Source organism: Typopeltis vanoorti, chromosome 12 (genome assembly GCF_054136105.1).
Source record: "Typopeltis vanoorti isolate ZY-2024b chromosome 12, IOZ_Tvanoo_1.0, whole genome shotgun sequence".
NCBI lineage: Eukaryota > Metazoa > Arthropoda > Arachnida > Uropygi > Thelyphonidae > Typopeltis > Typopeltis vanoorti.
In genome coordinates this window covers 68,485,314-68,507,115 of record NC_143560.1, presented here as the reverse complement: position 1 = coordinate 68,507,115, position 21,802 = coordinate 68,485,314, and the positions used below count along the sequence as shown (strand labels likewise).

Below are 21,802 nucleotides of genomic sequence, written 5' to 3'. Positions count from 1 at the left end.
AAGATTGAATAATAATGGACTAAGGATTAATCCCTGGGTGCATTGCTGGTAAATCTGGCTGACTCACATTCCCCATACATCACCTTTTGATATCTGTCATTTAGCCATTCCTGTATCCAAACTAGTAGTTTATAATCCAATCTCATATCTTCCAATTTATGCAAAAGCCTTCCATGTTGAATCCTGTCACAAGTTTATCAAAGTCCAAAAGTATCATAATGTATCCATTCCTGTTGTCTAACTCAAATGTCGCATTATTATAAAAATGTGAACAAATTATTCAGACAATTACTTTCCCTTTAGTAAAAATCCATGATGTTAATTACAGATTGTAGATTATCAACCCATATTTGCATATAATCTTGTACCAACTTTTATAAAATCTTCACTACCACTCCAGAGATACTGATAGGTCTGTTAGTTAGGTATATCAATTTTTGTACTACTCTTGTGCAATGGGATTATTACATTCTTTCCACTCCTGTGCTGATACTCAAATTATACAGCCAGGTCAAAGGAATAGCCAGTTCATCAGCCATTCTTTTAAGCATCTGTGCTGATATTCCATCAGTCAACAAGAAGTTATTCAATATAGGAAGATTCCCTGCCATTGCAAAGTCAGCAGTCCTATCGCTCTCTCATTGTTCCTTGTGCCAACTCCATATCATCCATGTGTTGTCTCTCCCCCTTCATTACACTCGCTAGTATTGCTTCATTATTTTCATGAGTATCGCAGTATAACATAAGGACTGTTCAAGTGGTCTATAACATATTCTCACAAATTCAGTAGTGTATTCTTAATCAATCTTTCCATAATGGTCACATAATCCAAACTTTTTGAAGACTAGACATACACATACTCTAAGAATAAACTACAAAAGACAGATAAACAGAATGTTTATTCAGTAAAATTTTTGCTTATGTTTAACAGGCATCTTCAGTACAAAAATGGAATGTCAATTAAACAATAACAGAAAATTCTAAAAGGTGCCACCTTAGTAGCTAGTGTAAGATAACAAAAATTTTCAGTAAGAAACAGTTCTTATGAAGGATCCTTTTTAAAGATAGGAGCGATATATGATAATGACAATTCATCAGTAGTTGCATCACCTTCTAGAACTTGATTTGCCATTCTTGTTATTCTTAGTAGCTTGTCACCTCCATACTTAGCTGTAATTCCATGTATACTCCTCCTGGGCCAATTGCCTTCCTATCCCATGACCTTACCCCCTTGTGCACCAGCTTATAGAAAAGGATATTAGCTTCTGTATTGTCAAATTGCCACCTATGTCTCCCCTCATTGTATTCCTTTCTATCTTTTGTCAAAGATCCTTAAAATGTTTCATTCAGGCTATCATAGGTATTAACATTATTAGATGTGATTTACAGTTTGCTGTTTTCATGTGCCTCATGATCCTCCATGCCTGAGCTGACCTGTTATATCCTAGTGAGTGATTATTCTCAGAACAAACTCTGCTTCTGAGATTCCTATATTCTCCTATATTCTTCTTATTTTTGCTTTTCTCTTAATTTCTTACTTTTCTTGATTTTCCTGTCTTTCAGAATTCAGTTAGGCTTTATATGCTTCTTCTCACTAAGGGTTTCAACAGCTTCTCCCGTCATCCACTCCACCTTGTTGTGATTCAGATTCCATTCAAAACCAAGTGCTTCCTTAGCTGTCTCATGAACAGCCTTTTTAATATGATTATAGATTTCACTAGCACTACAGTCCTCATGTGCATCTAGTCTTTGATTGTGATTCACCCATCTGCTCAAAATACTCATCTTTTACCTCTATCAGCACATCCTCTGTTGGAGCATATGTTCCTATGATAATCATTTCCATTGTATAAACATTGAGCACTGTTCTTAATAACTGCTCACTAACTTCTTTGCAGCTTTTAAAGAATTTTTTTTTATTTATTTTTATTAACCACAATGAAACCCATCTGCTTGACCTCTGCTGATTGTCTTATCCATACCACTCCAAATGTGTACATAACCACCATGGATCTCACAACAAATGCCTTTCTTTTCAGTTTCTATCATGACCACTAGATCTAAGTTTTTATTAGTAACACCTCCTCTAGTTTCCTAGCTAAACTCTTGTGTTCATAACCAATTCATGGCTTAAATTTCTGTCTAGTTCCATTTTTTTCTTTTGGAAATATGAAGCAAAAACAAGATAGGAGCACATCTTTTCCTATGAGGAACCAGTCATCACACTACTCACCATAGCTCACAGTGATAACTTTTTCAGTTTATTTTTACTCATCTCACTCACCATGAGAAAAATCTAGCCCTGATGTCTAGGCTCATAATACTGTTATTCCACCTGAAGGGATTCCATTATTCTTCTTCCATTCCTGCTATATATTAAAAATGTCTCTTGTTTGCAGGAGAAATTTTTAAATAAATCCCTTTAATTAATTATGTATCCATGATATATCTTCTGCTATTCTTCTCTTTACCAAACTGAGCAACTCACATTCTCCCGATATTCAGTCCCTACATCTGATAGGGGGAAAAATACTTTGAGTATTTTCCCCCCTATAATTCCTATTTGGTGGATAGGAATTTAAAGTTCGAATGTCGCATAGCAAAAGTTTCAAATACAACTCAGAGGATAATTGTGATGTTGAAGCAAACCTTGACATGTAAGAATAAGGAAGTAATTTTGCCTCTTTATAAGGCTTTGATAAGACCACACCTGAATTACTGTGCACAGATTTGGTCTTCCGGGTTCCAAGGGGATAAAGAAGCTGTGGAAAGGGTGCAAAGAAGAGTTACAGACTCTGGTTAACAGGAGAAAGAGAGGTGATATGATAGAGGTCTATAAACTTTTTAATGGGTGTTATAGCATTTCAAATGATGAAAGTTTTCGTTATATGGAAGGCAGGGAGAGAACACGGGCATCCATGGAAGTTAAGGTTGTTCAGTCAAGAAAGGGGTAAGAGCTAGGTTTTCTCCCAGAGAGCAGTGAGTGAGTGGAATAATTTGCCCTTAGGGGTAGTGGGTGCATCTAGTGTGAATGAATTTAAGAGAAGGTATGATAGCTGGTTTGTATGATTTATAGTCTCTCTCTCTCGATGAGTCCTTGACTCCCTGGAGGTCTCAGATAATAATAATACTAATAAAAGTAAGCACAAGCTGCAGAATAAATTATTCTATGAGTTATGATAAAATATATATATATTTAAATATCTAATATGAGGAAAGTTTTCCCTTCTCTTAGGTGCTCTGCTTCTTGTGGATAGTGAAGAAGAGTATTTTCCTGAGGAGGTGGCCAAATTGAAGCGTGATGTTGATGCTGGATTATCACTTGTTGTTTTTGCTGACTGGTATAATGTGTCAGTAATGAAAAAGGTGAAGTTTTATGATGAAAACACAAGGTATATAATATTTTTCAGTGGACCATAAGTATAACCAGACTGTTTTTTTCCCTTGCCCATTGAATATCTGATTAAGGTTGTATGTGTATTTTAATTATATCAAAAAAGTCAACTTTGCATGTGAGAAATTGCAACATTTTTCTTGTTCAACGTATTGCTAATTATATAGTTGATATCAGCAACAAAAAATATCATTAAAACAAGTAACAGTAATTAACTTATAAAAAATAAATAGCATTGTTTATAGTGCCTGCAGGCTAGACAAATCAGAATTTATTTCTGTACACATTAGGATTTATATAGAATCATTGCACTTCAAATTAACTATAGACAAAGTCTATTTGGATGATTGTTCACATCTGTTAAAATATTCTGCAATAAATGCTCATAATAATCAAAACATTTTTAAATTTAAAAACTGTTTAAGAATTAAACAGCAAATATGTTTTCACTATGTATTCGTTTTGCAGAAGAATGCTAGTATTTTAAATATTTTATCAAATTATTAATAGTTACTTGACCTAAGATAATTGTTCAGCCACCCAGAGTTGCACATATGCATCCATCACATTCTTATCACTAGATAGAAAAAAAAAAGTAGCATGTATTATGGTATAGAAAATTTGACAGATAGTGGTTCTTGCCCAGTGAGACAATGAGAATTCAAAGGCAGACCTATCAAGCTAAACCACTTGGTAAGTGGTAGTATAATCAGTTTAGGATATCCACTAAAATTTTATCATTCAGCCAGATTTTAGTTGTGCTATTTTTTATTGACATACTTTGGCAGGGTAATTCAAAATGAAAACAGTATTATTGGCTGGACAAAACTTAATGGAAGTTGCTCTTTTTTATAGCATCACTGCAAATTTATTTTCTATTAGATCATTTTTATTATAAAAATTGAGCAATATGATATTATGTATATCTGTATTATTAGCTTCAGGTTCAAATGCTTCAGGTTCAATTGTGATAATGAATATGAGAATGTGATAGTTTTCCATCACAGCACCTAAACAAGAACTGTCCTTCACATAACAAATGTGGGATCAGTGAAGATACAGGAGATGAGTCAAATATTTGCAACTTTTAGAGTATCAATATTTCATTCAATCAATCTGTTATTCATATATCACTTATTATTTAACCTTGTGAAATACATATTTCTCTACATGTTTTTATGCTTATTTAATATTGTTCAATTTCTTTTATCCAACCATGATGAAGGTAGTCATATTTCACTACTGGATTCAGACTTGTGATTAAAATGTGCATTCATACTTTGTATAAATGCACATTTTTATGATTTGTAGTATCATTCTCTTACTTTATCAAAGTACATAAAAATATTCTAGTATTAACAAAAAACTATTTTTATTATTCTTTATTATATCCAGGAGTGACATCTGGCTGCCTTCATCACAGTTGGATACAAGAAATCGAACAATATTAATTATATATGCTTTTATGCTTACTTAATAGTAAGCATAAAAACATGAAGAAATATGCATTTCACAAAATTAAAAATAAGTAACATGTGAATAACAGATTGAATGAAATATTGATACTCTAAAAGTTGCAAATATCTGACTCATCTCTTGCATGTTTACCGATCCCACATTTGTGTCATATCATGTGAAGAGCATTTCTTGTTTTAGGTATTGTGGTGGAAAATTACCCCTTCCCCTTTTAATTATCATTATTATTATTCAGGCCTCCATGGAGTCAAGAGACTCATCGTGGGAGGACCTTCCTAGGAAACACAAAGTCTATCATACCACTCCTTGAACTCATTGACCATTCTTGCTCTCACCACTCTATCAGGCAATGCATTCATTCCACTGTTCAACCACCCTCCACACAAAGAAACCACTTCTCACCCTCTTGCTCACAGCTTCCTTTCATAACTTCCAGGGATGGCCCCTTGTCACCGCTCCTTCCCGCTGTTCTACCAATGAAAGAACTCCCCAGTGTCAATCCTGTAACTGCCTCTACAGTTTAAAAGTCTTGATCATATCACTTCTCCTTCTTCTATACATCAAACTCTGCAGTCCACATTTCCTCAACTGATCTTCATGACTAACATTGTACAGTCCTGAAACCATCTTTGTTATCTGCCTCTGTACCCTTTCCATCACCAAATTTGAGAACAATAGTCTAAGTGTGGTCTGATCAGAGTCTTATACAACGGAATGATAACTCTTTTATCTCTGCAGGTCAGCGTCCTTCTCAGTATTGCAGTAATCCTCTGGGTTACCTTCACCACCTTTGCAATATGCTCACTGAATTTCAGTTTTGTATCAGTCATCACCCCCAGATTTCTTGTCTGCCCCCTACTTCCTCCAGTACAGCTCCTCCAATCCAGTATTCAGCTCACCATCAATGCATCCCAAACTTCAAGACTTTACGTTTTGCTGCATTAAACCGAAACCCCCATTCATTTGCCCATCTGTCCAGTTTATTCAAATCCTCTTGCAGGGCTGCCACATCTGCACTATTACTAATAACCCTGCCCATCTTCACATCATCTCCAAACAACTGAACCCCCCCCCCCCCTTGCAATCTACCGACAATGTCATTGACACAAAGGCCAAACAAAACAGGTCTCAGCACTGAGCCCCGCAGAAATCCACCCGCAACCCTCTGTCCCCTTGATATTGCCCCGCCGTTGAGGCAAGTGGAATAAGTATAACATTTATTTAATTTTGAAGAAACACTAATTTCAGTAATTTAAAACATATGAAGAATAGTTGCAGTAGTTATTTGTTTATTTTTTAAAAAGATGGCAAAAAGCAGTTTATCAGATGTTCCAAAACATTGCAGTGCAAAATGATCTTCATCAAAAAAACAGTGGACCTAATCATGATCTCAAAAATATTAATAGATGGCATGGAAAGAAAGAAAGCCTGCAAAGATGATGTTCAAATGCCATCCACTTCAAAGAAAGAGACCAATGTTTCCAACACAGCATGTACTAGAAATAGATGACTTAATGGCTAAACTTGCAACAGTAGATGGAATTTTTATCAATACTGTGGTAAAGTGTAATTTTATTAGAGAAAGTTTCTCTAAAAGAATCCTGCAATTAGGAATAAGGATAATAAGAATTAATGTTACTTGTTCTGCAGCAAAGGCCTATTCTTCAGTTCAAGAAAGATTGGTGTCCTTCAAGATTTGTTTTTGAAACAGATGTTATTACAAGGACTACTGATGGTACTACAGTTATGAAAAAATTTGGAAAATTATCACTGATCTTTCAATGCTTATGTTACAGCCATGCACCCCCCATGTTGCTGTGGTAAAATTGTTTTATGACAAAAAAAAAATCAATAGATAACAATAGCAATGATATAGCAAAAGTTACAAAGATTATGATGTTGTAAATACAATGATGAAGAAACACATTAAATTAGATTCTGGTGATGTCAAATATGCTTTACAGGATGATGTTCCACTTCAATATCTAGGAGAAAAATTGTTAAATTGTTTAAATATTCTTCAACAAGAAATTCTGTTATTGTTATAGGTCATTTTGGACAGCAAAACACATTGGAATACATTAAAAAGTATGGCTGACAGATTTCTAAGGGGAGCTCTCTTACTTATGTAAGGATAAGTATTCAAAAATTGCTGAAAATATATTAAATTGGGTACTTGCAGATGAAGCACGAAGCAATCATGATAAATTGACTAACAACGAATTTTTAGATTTGCCTTTTGTGATTTGGAAAAACAAAATTCTGTTTTGAGTGAGAAGCTAAACAGCAACTTTTTAAATGTAGAGATATGCATGATTTGTATTCCATTATACTTTGCAAAATCAATAATGGAATGAATTTTTAAGGAAATGTGTACTTTTGTGAAAATTTGAAACAAAATAATATGAACAAAGAAATAGAAAATTATAATCTTGGAGAATTGGAAGTGGATTTAATAACATAGATAATGAGCGATATGTATTCACTTTGATAGCAATATCAAATCCCCATTACTGATATCAAATTCAAATCAATATCAAAATCAAATTCTTGTTATTGATAGCAATAACAAGATCCAGACTTTCCGACCAAGCAGTTAAGGCTTTGATTTTTTAACTATTTTAACAATAAATGCTCATATTAATCCCCTCCTCCCTCCCTCAAATATCAATAATAGAATGAATTTTGAAAGTGTATGATAATGATATATGTACAGGGTGTTCGGGATAAATTTGACATATTTATAATTAATTATATTTTTCCGTAAGTTACATGTATTAACACACACTTCTCTTCATTTAAAAGTTTGGACCCTTCTTCATTCATATACAAGATGTCAGAAAGGATGGATAGCTGGAACCCACCTGAATCATGGAAGAGAATAACTTGTATCATGATGATTCGTGCCCGCCATCAAAATAAGGATATTACGACTGCTGCCCAATGCTCCCTGAATACAGTAAAAACAATCAGGCATGAACTAGAGACTTGCAATGGTGACTACGAGGATGTAGCAAGAAGAAAGATCCCTAGCAGACGATCTGATTGCGTTCGTACAGCAGAATTCCTCGCAAATCTGCAGGAACAGGTGTTGAAGAACCCTGGCATTGGAATTCGGGCTTTGTTCGTGGAGTTGCTAACTGTAGTCAAGCCATGGATAACAAGGGTAGCCAATGGTAGGCCGTATGTATGGCAGCAGGATTCGGCCCCTTGCCACACCTCTGGGAAAAGTCAAAAATGGTTGTCTGAAAATTTCTACGACTTCACCAGTCCAAATGTTTGGCCTCCAAACTCCCCAGACCTTAACCCCATGGATTATTTTGTATGGGGCGCAGTTGAAAAAGACACCAATCGCACTTCCAGTAATACAAAAGCCCAGTTAATGGATAAAATTAAAACAGTTTTTGCGGCCCTTCCCAGGGAGACTGTAGCATCAGCTTGTTCGAGGTTCCGAAGCAGAATTGAAGCTGTGATCGATGCTAATGGTGGTTATTTTGAGTAAATCTTGTTGATAGTATTGTAATTAACTCTGCCTGTAATGTTTTTTTGTCAATTCATTAAATTTAATAGATACAAAGAAGATTTTCTTTTTCCTTACGAAACTGTCAAATTTATCCCGAACACCCTGTATATATATATAGAGCGAGAGCATGTTACAAAAATGTGCAGGGGGAACTGGGAGTGCCTTTGACTAGGTTGTTTAATTTAAGTTCTAGCTCTGACAAAGCCCCAAGAGTGTAGAAGGAGGGCAGAATAATTCCTTTGCATAAAGAAGGATCTAAGTCTGTGATAGCCAGTTACAGACTAATTAGTATCTCAGCAGGAATTCTTTTGGAGAATTCCTGAATTCTCTTTTTGAGAATTCAGGAATCGGCAGATAAGAATATAATAATCTTTGAAGGGCAGCATGGCTTTGTGAAGGGTCGATCATGCCTTAGTAATATACATTTTCATTACATATACATTACATTTCATTACATATACATTACATTTCATTACATATACATCATCATCATCATCATCATTGAATTCCTGCCATGTACCCTCAAAAGGGTGTATACGATATGATAGTACTACATGAAATGATGAAAAATTTACATCATTACTAACTTCCTATCTACAATTTTCCTCCAAATCAGTCTGTTACTTGTCAAAACAACAACATTATCAGATCTTATATTTCTATTGTGTAAGGCACATTGTACCATATCAATTCACCTATATCTTGGTCTTCCTCTGGATCGTTTTCCTGCCAACCTGCAAAGAACGCTTGTTTTGCTAATCTTTCCTTGCCCATTCTGTGACCATACCACCTGAGATTGGCTCTGCTAACGCATTCCTGGATGCTTACAATATCAAGTTCTTTCCTAATATCCTCGTTTTTAATATGATATTGCCATTGATGCCATCTGTTCACACCTCTAATCTTTCTCATGACTCTCATATCTGCAGTCTCTAGTCTTTGGTCAAGTGTTTACTTCTGGAATAGCTCTATTCCAGCTCTCAGATTCATGTTAAAATTGGTTTGAACACTGCCTTGCATACAGCTAATTTAGTGTTCCGACTAATTTCTCTCTTATTCCATATGAATTTATTCAATTGACTTAATACCATACCAGCTTTGTTGATTCTGTTGTCTATTTCCATATTTAATTTGCCATCTTCACTAAAAATCGTGCCTAAGTAGCTGAAATGTTTTACTTGTTCCACAGGTTCTCCATTCACAACACAGTTGACATTTTCAACAATTCTGCCTATTTTCATTGTCTTTGTCTTTTTATTGCTGACCTTCATACCATATCTATTATAACAGTTATTCAATTTAATCAGGGAATCTTGCAGACTTGTAACGGATTTATTTTGAAGTATAACATCATCTGCATAAAGCAAAGAGCTGACATTAACACTGCCAATTTGGATATCATGTTTAATACCACTTTCCTTCGTAATGTGATCCATATAAATAATGAATAACAGAGGGGATAATGTACATCCTTGTTTCACACCAGATTTAATATTAAATCATCTTCCTGTACTTCCTTCAATTCTAACTGCTGACGTACAACTCAAATAAAGACTAAGTATTGCTTGATATAATTCCCCATTGACACCATATAACTGTAGCGTTTCGAATAGCTTCTCTCTTGGCACCTTGTCATATGCCTTTTCCAGATCGACAAAACTTAAATATAGATCTTTGTTATATTCCCATGCTTTCTCAACTATTTGTCGTAAAGTGAAGATCTGATCCTGACAGCCTCTATTTGGCCTGAATCCAGCTTGTTCTTCACCAAGCTTTTCTTCCACAAATCTTCTCAACCATTTCTCAAGTATACTAACATAAATCTCGCCAGGAACACTCAGTAGGGAAATACCTCTCTAATTCTCACATTCAGTTTTATTTCCTTTTTTATATATGGGTGCTATGAGAGCTCTACTCCAATCCTCGGGAATTTGACCCTCTGTCCAGGCCTTCTGAACTATGCAGTGCAGCCACTGTAAGACTTATATACCACCATACTTCAGCGTTTCTGGTCAAATATCATCTACTCCTGCTGCCTTTCCACATTTCAAGCCTTTGATGGCTTTTTCTACTTCAAGTATTGATATGTATTCCTGACTGTATGCCTGTTGAGTGTTTTTTACCACTATGCTATCACTGCTTGTTTCATTTAGCAATTTTTTGAAGTAATTACTCCATACTTCAAGGATATCTTTTTCTCCCGTTTTCATTTCACCTTTATCATCTCTAACTCCTTTTAAGCACTCTTTCCTCCATTTCTGTGCTTCTTCAACAACATCCAGAGTATCTTACCACCTTCTTGATATTTATTTTCAATTTCTTGCCAAAGTCCTCCCATCACTTTTGTTTAGCTAGTTTTACAAAGTGTTTAGCTTTCTTACATTTGTCTCTGTATTCTCTAAGAGCACAAGCTGATTTATTTGCCAGAAACTTTTGATATGCTTCCTTCTTTTCCTTCTCTGCCTCTTTAACTTCCTGTGTCCACCATGGAGTTCTGATTTTTCTATCCTTGCAGACAAACTCACCACATGCCTCTCTGGCTGAATCAATCAGGGTTTGCTTCAAGGCTTGCCACTGGATCTCCGTGGTTTGGTTCCTGTTCTCAAACTCTTTCATTTTTTCTTTAATAATCTTTGTGTATTTTAGTCTACAGTTCACATCTAAGAGCTGCTCAACTTTTATTCACTTTAAAACTTACATGTCATTCTTTTCAATATGAAATTCAATTTTATCCTGCTCGAGACTAAATAGTGATCGCTTCCAATTTCAAATCCTCTGTACACTCTGGTGTCCTGCACCAAGGAGAAAACATCACTATAACAAAAGAAATGAGACTTTTCTTATTCCTTGCCTCTTCTCTCCATGTGAATTTGTGCACATTTTTATATTGGAACATGGTGTTAGTAATAACCAGTCCATGTCCTGAGCAGAAATCCAATGGGTATTTGCCATTTTATTAGCTTTGCTCTTTTCTCCAAATTTTCCCAAAATATTTTGGTATGTCTGACAATCATTTCCTACTCTTGCTATTTAGATCCCCAACAAGAACTAACTTTTCCTTTTTCATTGTGTCAGTTGCTTTCTCTAAAGCATCAAAAAATTCCTCCACTTCTACCTTAGTAGAACCTTCTGTGGGACCATAGTCACAAATAAGTCTCATTGTCCAGTTCTCCATTTTGATATTTGACCACATCACTCTACTTGAGACTGCCTGCCATTCAAGAAGATTAGCCTCGTATTTAGTATTGAATACTATGGCTACTCCTTCTTTTCCTTGATTGTCATTGCCTGAATATAACATTTTGTATTTATTGCTCAGAGAGATCTCACCAGTTTTTGTCTTTTTTGTTTCAGTCGATCTGGTACTTATGTCAATCTGGTACTTATCTAATTCCTCAGCTAGCTTCATTTCTTTGCCATTCAGTCTTCTTATACATTAGTAATCTAATTTTTTTATAATAGGGTGACAACTGAGTTTTAACAAGCTTACATATTAATGCTGCTGGATTGTGTAAATGTTTCACAAGTTACCACAAGGAACTCTGTTATTCAAACTGCAACAAATGGGGATAGATAGGAAATTAATGATATGGATAAAAGAATGGCTGATGGACAGATATCAAAAAATTGTATATGAACGAGCAGAATCCAGGAGAATACACACACCACTCTGCAAGTGATGATTATCAGTGTGCCGCAGGACTCTGTACTTGGATGCACTTTAATTTGTACATAAATGATATAACGAATAATTTGAAGGGAAATATTCAGCTCTTTGCTGATGATGCAAAGTTGGATAGGGGTAATAGTTAATCAAGGTGAGGTAGAAAGCTTGCAGGATGATTTCAATAGGCTGATAATATGGGTATATTGCTAAAGTAGCCAGAGTAGCTCACAGGATTATTTAGTTATTGAAGAACACACTAACATGCAGAGATAAGGGAGTTATCACTCCGCCTTTATAAAGTCTTGATATGGCCACATCTGGATTACTGTGCTCAGATCTGGTTCACCTGGGTTTCTTGGGGATGAGGAAGTGGTGGAGACGAACCCGAGTTCAGTGACCAAGATGGTGAGTGGTCTTTGGAATGATTCTTATGAAGATAGATTGAGTGAGGGTTTGTCAATCGTAAAAGTTGGTTGATAGGTGAAAAAATGGGGAATATGATAGAAAAATTTAAGTTATTTAAAGGATTTTATTGGGTTGAGACAGGAGAAATGTTTCAGCAACTGGCAAGGGAGGGATGATTACATTTTTCATTTAGAGAATAGTGATTGAATGGAATGAGTCGCCTGAGTTGGTTTTGGATGTATTGTCTGCTAATGGTTTGAAAGAGAGGTATGATGGATATTGTATTGATAGTTTGGGTCTTCCACGATGAGTCTTAGGACTCCATGGAGGTGCCCATGCAGTAATAATAATATATTCATTTTGATGGTAAAAGCAAAGCTCATTAATTTCTTTGTAATTAAACAAGCATTTCCAACTGAACAGTTTAAGCTTTGTGTTTTTAAAAATTCTGTTTTAACAATAAATGTAAATATTGGTATTAATTTCTCTTCTATCCTCCACAGCTTTAGTGCTTATTTAGAATTTCTTTTATGTTAATCTCCTTTTTATTCATATTTTTTAATATCTAATACTCATTATATTTTACTTATAATATAAAAGAAAATGCTAAGTAATTTTTGGCAATAAATTTCGGTAATCTAAAGTATTAATATATTTTACTTTCTTCTTTAATACTAACACTTGAACACACAACTGTGCATTTGTACAGTGTGTGTTATCACCAGAGTAAACACAAAAATTCTTCATTAAGAGAAACTGTGAATATTAATCAATAAAATAAAATTTTTGAGAATTCTCAGGGAAACTGTCATTTCCTGTTCCCAATTCCTGAAGATTAAAAAATGTCTGAATTTAGAAACTCTGTCCTCCACAAATTAATTAACTTTTAGATTTCTGAAGTCAGAAAGAGTGTATCCACTCTCTAACCAGGTTAGGATTTGAATCTCACCATGGGCATGGATGCATATTTGTATCTTTAGATGATATATGAATTTCATTGCTTAGTGTCACACACTAAATAATGATATTCTTCTTATTTGGAGGTGTATTCATATTTGATTAAAATAGGATTTCCAGATAATTAAACCTTAGCCCATCTGTGCCACTAATTTGAATGTACAATAGGATAATAGCTTTTCATGGGTAGAATAAATTAAAAAATATACTCTGAAAAAATAATATAAGATAATCAATGACAGAACAGTGTTAGGAAATATCCAGGTCTTTCAGCCAGTACATATCAGTATTTGAGGTAGAAAAAGACATTAGAAATGTGGAACACAGCTGGAGTAGTTAATTTTCAATCAGAAACTTTAAATCTTCCTCTTTGCCCATAGTATATGTAGGCCACTGGGACACTATAAAAGTGACAGTCTTGACATAATCTCTCCAGTTTCTGTCCAGGGATCTCCTTAACAGCAGGAGGAGGGGACAAAGATTTAGTCCATTTTCTAATATTATCTATCCCAGTGATTCTAGGTTGTCCCTTGGTGTTTTTTTTTTTTTACTAAAAGTCTACCTCTCTAGTAATATTTTAGGTAAACTTGTTATTCTCCTGTTTCCACTCATTCTATGAAACATCTAATCCACATTAATCCAGTAATAACCCGTTCCAACATCTCTTCATCCTTTTGAAAACCTATTGACCAAATCTGTGCATAGTAGTTCATATGTGGTCTGATCAAAGTCTTATACAGAGGAATCGTAACATCCTCACTCTACATGTCAGTGTTCTCCATCAATCCCATAATGCAATCTACTGTCCTCACAATTTTCGCAAAATGTTCCCGAAATTTCAGGTCCTTATCTACCAACACTACAAGATCCCTCATCTCCTCTAAGATATCCCCATGAATCTTATAGTCTTCATCCCATCTGTGCTTCCCAAACTTTAAAACTACACTTTGCTACATTGAACTGGCAGCCCCCCCCCTCGCAAGGCTACAATACCCATTTATTCTACCCTCACAGTTCTTCCCATCTTTGCATCATCTGTAAATAACTGTATATCGCCATTCAAGCCCTTCCCAGTATCATTTACATACAAATTAAACAAGCACTGTTCCCAAAACAGGCCACTGGTGACTATCCTCCTCTCAGATATCGCTCCCCCCATACACAACTCGCTGTTACCTATCAGACAGCCCATCTCCAATTCAATGCAGTAATCTACTATCCAGCCACATCTCTTCTAGTTTAATTACCAGCTTGTCATGTTGCAATCTATCAAAGGCTTTAGCAAAATTAAATATACTTCTGTGCATGCGTCCTTTATCCAAAACATGACCTGCCTTTAGCAAACTCATGCTGTCCCTCAAAGAGAATGTTGTTTTCATCAACCGAGTTCTGAATCCTGGTTCTCACTAGCCTCTCTAACACCTTTATTACAACTCCAGACAAACAGATTGGTCTATAATTCGTCTTTCCACTCATTTGGATCTTGGACAAATCTAAGATTCAAGTTAAAGAGGTAAGTTAAAGCTGTTGTTAACTTCTGAAACATTCCCTCAAGACACATGGTCATATATCATCAAATCCTAAGGCTTTATTGACATCAAGTTTACTCAATTCCTCATATGTATGTATAGTACCTACTGTTCATTAACATCAGTGGCTTCTTCTCACTGCTCTCAAGTTATACATAGATTTTATGTTTCAGTCAAACAACATTAAATACAAAGACCATCTTGGGTCTTTGTTTTCCTCATTTTCTAACACACACAACAACCTTACCAGCATCAGACATCCATTTTGCTCACCTTTCCTCTCCTATTCTGTTTAATTGACCATACCACCTTAGAATACTTTTGCTCACATATTCTTGAATACTAATGATGCCTGGTTCCTTTTTAATATCTTACCTTTTATTATGATTGATGTAAATTTCACTAGTTTTGCACAGATCTCTCATATTGGTAGTCTTTGATCAGCTGTTATTTCTAACCCGGCTCTCAGATCCAAGGTTAAAATTGTTTTGAATACTATCTTCTGTACTGCTAGTTTAGTGCTTTAGCCAATTTCTCTATTATTGAATATAATGTATTTAACTAGTTACTTGCCATACTAGCTTTTGCTTATTCTGTTATGTATTTCCAATTTTAATTTGACATATTCACTAAAAATTATGCCTAATCAACTGAAATATCTGACTTGTTCCATAGTGGTTCTCCACTGAGAATGCAGGTGGTTTTTTTCCCTTGTGTGCTAGCCTATTTTCTTAGTATTTATAATTTGTCACTGATTTTCATACCATATTTGTTGCATCAGTTATTCAAAATGATTAAAGTCCTGATGATGAGAAGTGAATGCATTTTGTAATCAAACATCATCATCTGCAGGGTATCTCTTAAGAGTCAAAGCATATCTCAACATAGTCTTTAAGAAATGTGAAGTACCCACATTTAAACTGCAAGAAGGTATTGATGATAACATAGCATTAGCAAATGTTATGCCAGATTGGACACTGCCTAGATACACAAAGATGTTGCCTTCTTCCTTAGAGAACCAGGGTGAATAGTAAAAAAAAAGTGCTAATGGAAGACAATTCCAGACTCACTAGAATTGAAGACAGGTACCAACCTCACAATCTCATAAAAATCAGAAAACAGCTTCTTGTTTACTTGCTATTATGACTTTGATACCATGACTCTGCTTACCTTCACAATCAGCTTAGTTTATTCCAGATTTTTGGAATTGCGAGGTATATAGTCTTTTTTGTTAACTACTTTTCAGCAATTATCTGTTGCCAATGCATATTAATTCAATTAAAAGGAAGAAAATATGTAAAAATAAATGATACACTTACAAAATCAATGAAATATGAGAAAAATGAAGCACCACTATAGCATTAAATGTACTTTGAATGGGGAAAAGTTTTGAATGTCATAAATTTATTTTTATTTTTTTATCGTAGGCAGTGGTGGATGCCAGATACTGGAGGTGCTAACATTCCAGCTTTAAATGATCTTTTAGCTCCTTGGGGAATGGCTTTCAGGTTGGTACTATATGGAAATTTTCAGAAGTATTTTCCTGAACAAATATTTTTTGTTGAGATCCATATGTGTTATAAATGAAGTTGCATTTTTTTTTTTTTTTCCACAAAAAACTTTCTGGCAGTTTCACTCGCAAAAGTTTTGAAGGCTTTTGGCACCTTGGTAATGTGAAGAATTTTTAATTTGTTTTTTATAGCAGTCTCACTCACTCACAAGAGTTTTGGAGGCTAATGCTTAGTGTCATGAAAGATGTCTAAAATAGATAAGCTGGATATCTTCCTCTAGAGACCAGACAAATTTTTTTTTTTTGTCTCTCGTGCTTGATGTGAGAAGGAAGGCAGTGACTCGCTTTGAAAATCATCATTCATCCATCATATCACAGTGGGATTTAATGTAACCTGTTGGCTCTAGTACAGAAAATTTATGCACTTGGTCACTACAGCAAGTAAGCTAATAATAAACAAAAATTGAGATGTATTTTTCAAAACTGCATTGTTAGTATATATACAGAATAAAGATCAATCTTTTCTGCTTTTTTTTTTTTTTTTCTATTATGAAAAATAACAAGATCATGGTGGTTATCTATGTATGTAATTCTTTAACTCATTAGCTTTTGTATTTGAAAGTGCATCGAATTTAATAGCCTTTTTTATGACCTTTTAATGCCCCCCCCCCCACACACACACCATTAGTGTTACCTTGTGGTACATTGTTGGTGCTTCAGACATAAGCCCCAGAGATGAATCACAGGTAACATGAAGCTAATGTCTCAAACAAGGTGTCCAAAGGTACCAAGCCTCCTGGACCACTTACAGCAACTATGATGAATTCAAATTTTCTTTATTATTACAGAAACCAACCATAATGGTATTGTTGTAAACTTTGTAGAACTCATCAAATCCACATGTTATTAAAATATTATTTATAGTCTTATTACAGTAACTTCCTAATCAGGATTAGTTATCTTTAACAAATTTCCTTTAAAATAGCATTATACCTCTGCCTGCAGTTGTGGTTAGGAAAAGGTATTAGGTATCATGTCTAGCTCTGATGTGGGTTCTAAAACAACATTAAAATATATGTCATAGTCTCTCTGAACCTGCATCCAGACCTACATGGAGTATCTGTATTATGCCTACTGCAGGCTTAACAAGCCTTGGTAAGAAGGGCATTTATCCTAGCCCTGACCAAATCTATATACTTCCATCCAGGTAACATTCTTGTTTCTTCATGTGTCCAAAGATGTTGGAATAGAACCCCCTCTGAGCCACTGAACCTCCTGTCAACTGCAAGATATATAAAAGTATTTTCCATTTCTTTCAAGAGAGTTAGAAACAATATGCATTCCATTATCAAACATTCAGCATAGTGTTTTAGTTAATTCTTGTTAAATTGAAGGATTCAACTAAATACCATACTAAAGGCAGTATGGTAAAAGGTGAAGATGAATGTTAGAGTTTATTTAACCTTGGATATTTTAAGCAAGAAACCATCCATCTCAGTACAGGAATTCCTAATATGTGAGATTTAACAGCCACATGAAGATAAGCAGCTGGAATATCATGTGGTATCCCAAGCCAAGACTTAACTGTGTGATGCACTTGTTTATCTAGTCCATTCAGGATGGTCAAAGTCGGTTTTCCTAAAGAATGAAATTTAGTTAACGCAAATTGATTTAACACAAACTGACCAAAAGATATTTAACAACAATGGACGAATGCATTCCAAAGCTGAAAACACTGAATAAAAGGAATTAATAAGAACAGGCCAGGAAGGTGAGTCATTTGGTAAGAATAGCAAAACAGAATGAGCAGAAATTAGCAAATCGGCCAAGAAAGAAAAATCCTAGAAAGATTTTCATATATATGTCAAGTAGAAGGAAGAATGATTATGGTAAGGTGATGTTAGCAATCTAAAAAAAGAAATGGATGGTAGAATGGTAACTGCTGCAGAAACCATAGCTGAGATATTCAGTAAACAATTTATAAGCGTGTTTCATCCTAATCAGGTGAAATCATGACAAACTAAAGTGAGAAAATAGGAGGGGATGGATTAATTGTGAGTGAGCAGGAGTTGTGTGAGGAAATAAATAAGCTTGATGTCAATAAGGTGATATGATTTGATGACATATCATTACTCGTCTTAAGGGACCATTCCAGGGCACTGGCAGTAGCATTGATATGCCTGTTTAATAAGAGTCTTACAACAGCACAAGTTCCAAGAAAGTGGAAAGAATGTAAAATTGTTCCACTGCATAAAGGTGGTGATAAGGCTACAAATTATAGGCCACTCTGATTATCCAGAGTTGTAGTTGAGGTACTGGAGAGATTGGTAGAACTGGGATACAGAAATGAGTTGATAACAACAGTATTCTCTGTGATTGTCAGCATTGGTTTGTTAAAGGGAGATGCCAGTAAGCTTGCTTATTGACATCTACAGTGGTATACTTTGATTTCGAAAAAGTTTTTATAGATTGGCACACAACAAGCTGTTAAATAAATTGAAACAGATGGGATTCGATAGTAGACTAGTGAGTTGGATCTGTAACTGGCAGTCAGATAGGTATCACAAAGTTGTATATGGAGGTGTGGTATCCTGAAAGAGGAAAGTCAATAGTGTGTGTCACAGGGGTCTGTCTTTAGGACCATTGTTATTCAATTTGTATATTAATGATATTGGATTTAACTAGCGATATGCAGCTGTTTGCAGATGATGCAAAATTGCAGAGTACAATGTAGTCAAGCAGATGTTGTGGACTTACAATCTATTCAAGCCCTATAGGGCAATTTGAATAGATTGTATGAGTGGGTAACAGTTTGGAACTATCAGTTTAATTTTGAAAAATGTAAGTTTTTGAAATTTGTTAAGCTATAATGGGATGCAAAGTATACACTTGGTGGAGAAACTTTAAAGGAGGTAGAAGAAATGAGAGATCTGGGAGTGGTGGACAAGGACCTGAAATTCAGAGGCTGTGCTGCACAAGTTGTGAAGGGTCATTACATCAGATCATGACAATGATGTGGAAGAACTTGATATGCAGAAATAAAGAGGTAATAGCTCCATTATATAAGTCTTAAATCAGACCTCATATGGATTATTGTGCACAGATTTGGTCACTGCATGATAAGGATAAGTTAGAAAGGGTCCAGAGAAGATTCACGAAGGTGGTTAGTTAGTGGTCTTTGGAATATAGAATACACAAATTGAAAGAATGCAGATTGTAAAGCCTCATGAATAGAAGGAGGGAGTACGTAATTGAGACATATAAGTTACTCAGGTGTTGTTATCAAATTAACATGGAAGAAATTTTTCATAGAATGGGAGAGGGGATAGAACAAAAGGCCATCCCTTGAAACTAGATAAGGAGAGTGTGAGCAGAGGAGTGAGAAGAAAGTTCTTTTCATGGAGAATGGTTGGTGAGTGAAATGCATTGCCTGAGTGTGTTGTCGTGAATGTAGATGCATTGAATCAGTTTAAGGCATGGTTGGATGAGTTTTGTGTGTACCTTCCATGACGAGTCTTAGACTACATCAGGGTCACTCAATGATAATAATATGCTGACTTACTCCCCCTCTCATATTAATTCATCTACTGTGTATAGTTTGATTCATCTACAGTATATAGTTTTAGTTTTTTTTTCTCTTCTTTTAGCTAAAAATTTGTCAGATTGCATTACATTAGCAGCAGAGATGTTATGCACTTCTGGTACTGATAATGGGTGACATTTTATCTTTAGGGTAGCAGATAAGTGAGGCTAAGTTAATTACTAGTTTATAGACACTTTGTATTTGTTTTGTAGTTTTTAATTCTGTGCCTGATGGTGGCATGAATTAACATTCAGATATCTGTTAGTGCATGTGTGCGTGTGTGTTGGAAGGGGGGAGAGGGTTCCCTCTTGACATCTGAATATTTCGTTTATCTGCAAACAGTAAAGTTTAATTCTAAATTGATGTTGATTCTGGTCTTCTTGGGTTTAATAAATTTTGAAAAGAATGGCAAAGGCATAGAGCAGATACTGAACATCAGTGTAATGGAAATTAGTAAGTTAGTATAGTTAAGTAAATACATTAGTAAGCAAGAATCATTAGTCAGTCTGACTGTTGTGGATGGACTAGAATTTTTAAGAATAAATTGAAAAATTCTGTACCAGGATATTTTGATTGTTTGGATAGATTATCAATACGAAGTTGTTTGGATGAGAAGTAATAGTTAAGACAGTGTTTCTAAAGTAGCAGCATTCTGTATTTCAATTGAGTTTTTGAAGCTTAGTATAAACTTAATTTTAAGAAAATTTCAAGTAAAGTAAGTTTTTTCAGCTTACATAGTAGCAGCTAATTATGCCCAGATAAGGAGGCCTGAAAATTTGCTGTTTCTAAGTTTTACTGCTTTCAGAGTACCTAGAACCAAGTGATCCTTTGACTTTTTTATGTAATAGTAGACTTCTGGCTCAGTTCACATAAATAGCTATTCATTAATGCATTCATTAAGCATTTATATTTTTCTCTCATTAAATCATTACTGTATATTATAGGCTTTCATTCTTTTCAGATATAAGAGATTTTATAAAGTATTGTTGCAGGATGTCACTCTCTCTCTCTCTCTCTCTCACATACACACACACACACACACACACACACGCCACTAATCTGAACCAAAGAATAAAACTTCATGGTCACATCCAGCCTATGCCTCATTTTAGACTGCAGCAGATCCTTTCAGTGATGGCTCATTCCATATCAACCGAATTAAGGATCTCACAGCTCCTTGATTTTGTTGAGATCCAGTAAATGTGTAGGCCAATAAAATATAAAAGTTATTCTCATGCTTTAAATTAAAGATGCCAGGAAATTAGATACTTGATTTAATCCTTTATCCAAGTGTAAGCAAACAAGTTTGCAGCTGAACTATTTTCAGGACTGGGGCAACTCGTATAAAGAAGCTTATGACTTCACGTCACTTGCTGCAGTGTCCCATAATGCAAAGCACATCTCCTTGTGGACATGTATAATGCTATGCATTATGGGAAGGAAAAGTTGAAACCAGTCTGGGTAGCGACCCTTGCGGTGCACTTTGCATAAGAAATTCTTTCTTAATCATTGTGATCATTATACAAACCACTGAATCTGAACAGCATTCAAAGGTATCTTAAGTTTCATAATGTAGTGGTTATAGGTGTATGTCAGAGTTAGAGGATTGAAAATAATTATTCTGAAAAAAACTGTTCTCATAGTTTTTTTTTTTTTTTTTTACAAAAATTTGGAATGAAATATGGAGTAGTAGCAGCAAAAGAGATCATAATATTGGGAACATTGTTTCAGGTGATCTCTCTCTTGCATTTTCCCCTC

General features: G+C 35.0%; 1 protein-coding gene across 2 annotated transcripts in view; it reads left to right on the top strand.

The window, feature by feature from the left end:
- Positions 1-21,802, top strand: part of S1P (membrane-bound transcription factor site-1 protease) — a 480,656-nt gene that overhangs the window by 359,162 nt on the left and 99,692 nt on the right. For both annotated transcript variants that reach the window (XM_090401757.1, XM_090401758.1), the window contains 2 exons: positions 3,236-3,392; positions 16,379-16,459. In XM_090401757.1, coding sequence (XP_090257883.1) covers positions 3,236-3,392; positions 16,379-16,459 — 238 coding nt within the window. The remainder of the gene's footprint in view (positions 1-3,235; positions 3,393-16,378; positions 16,460-21,802) is intronic.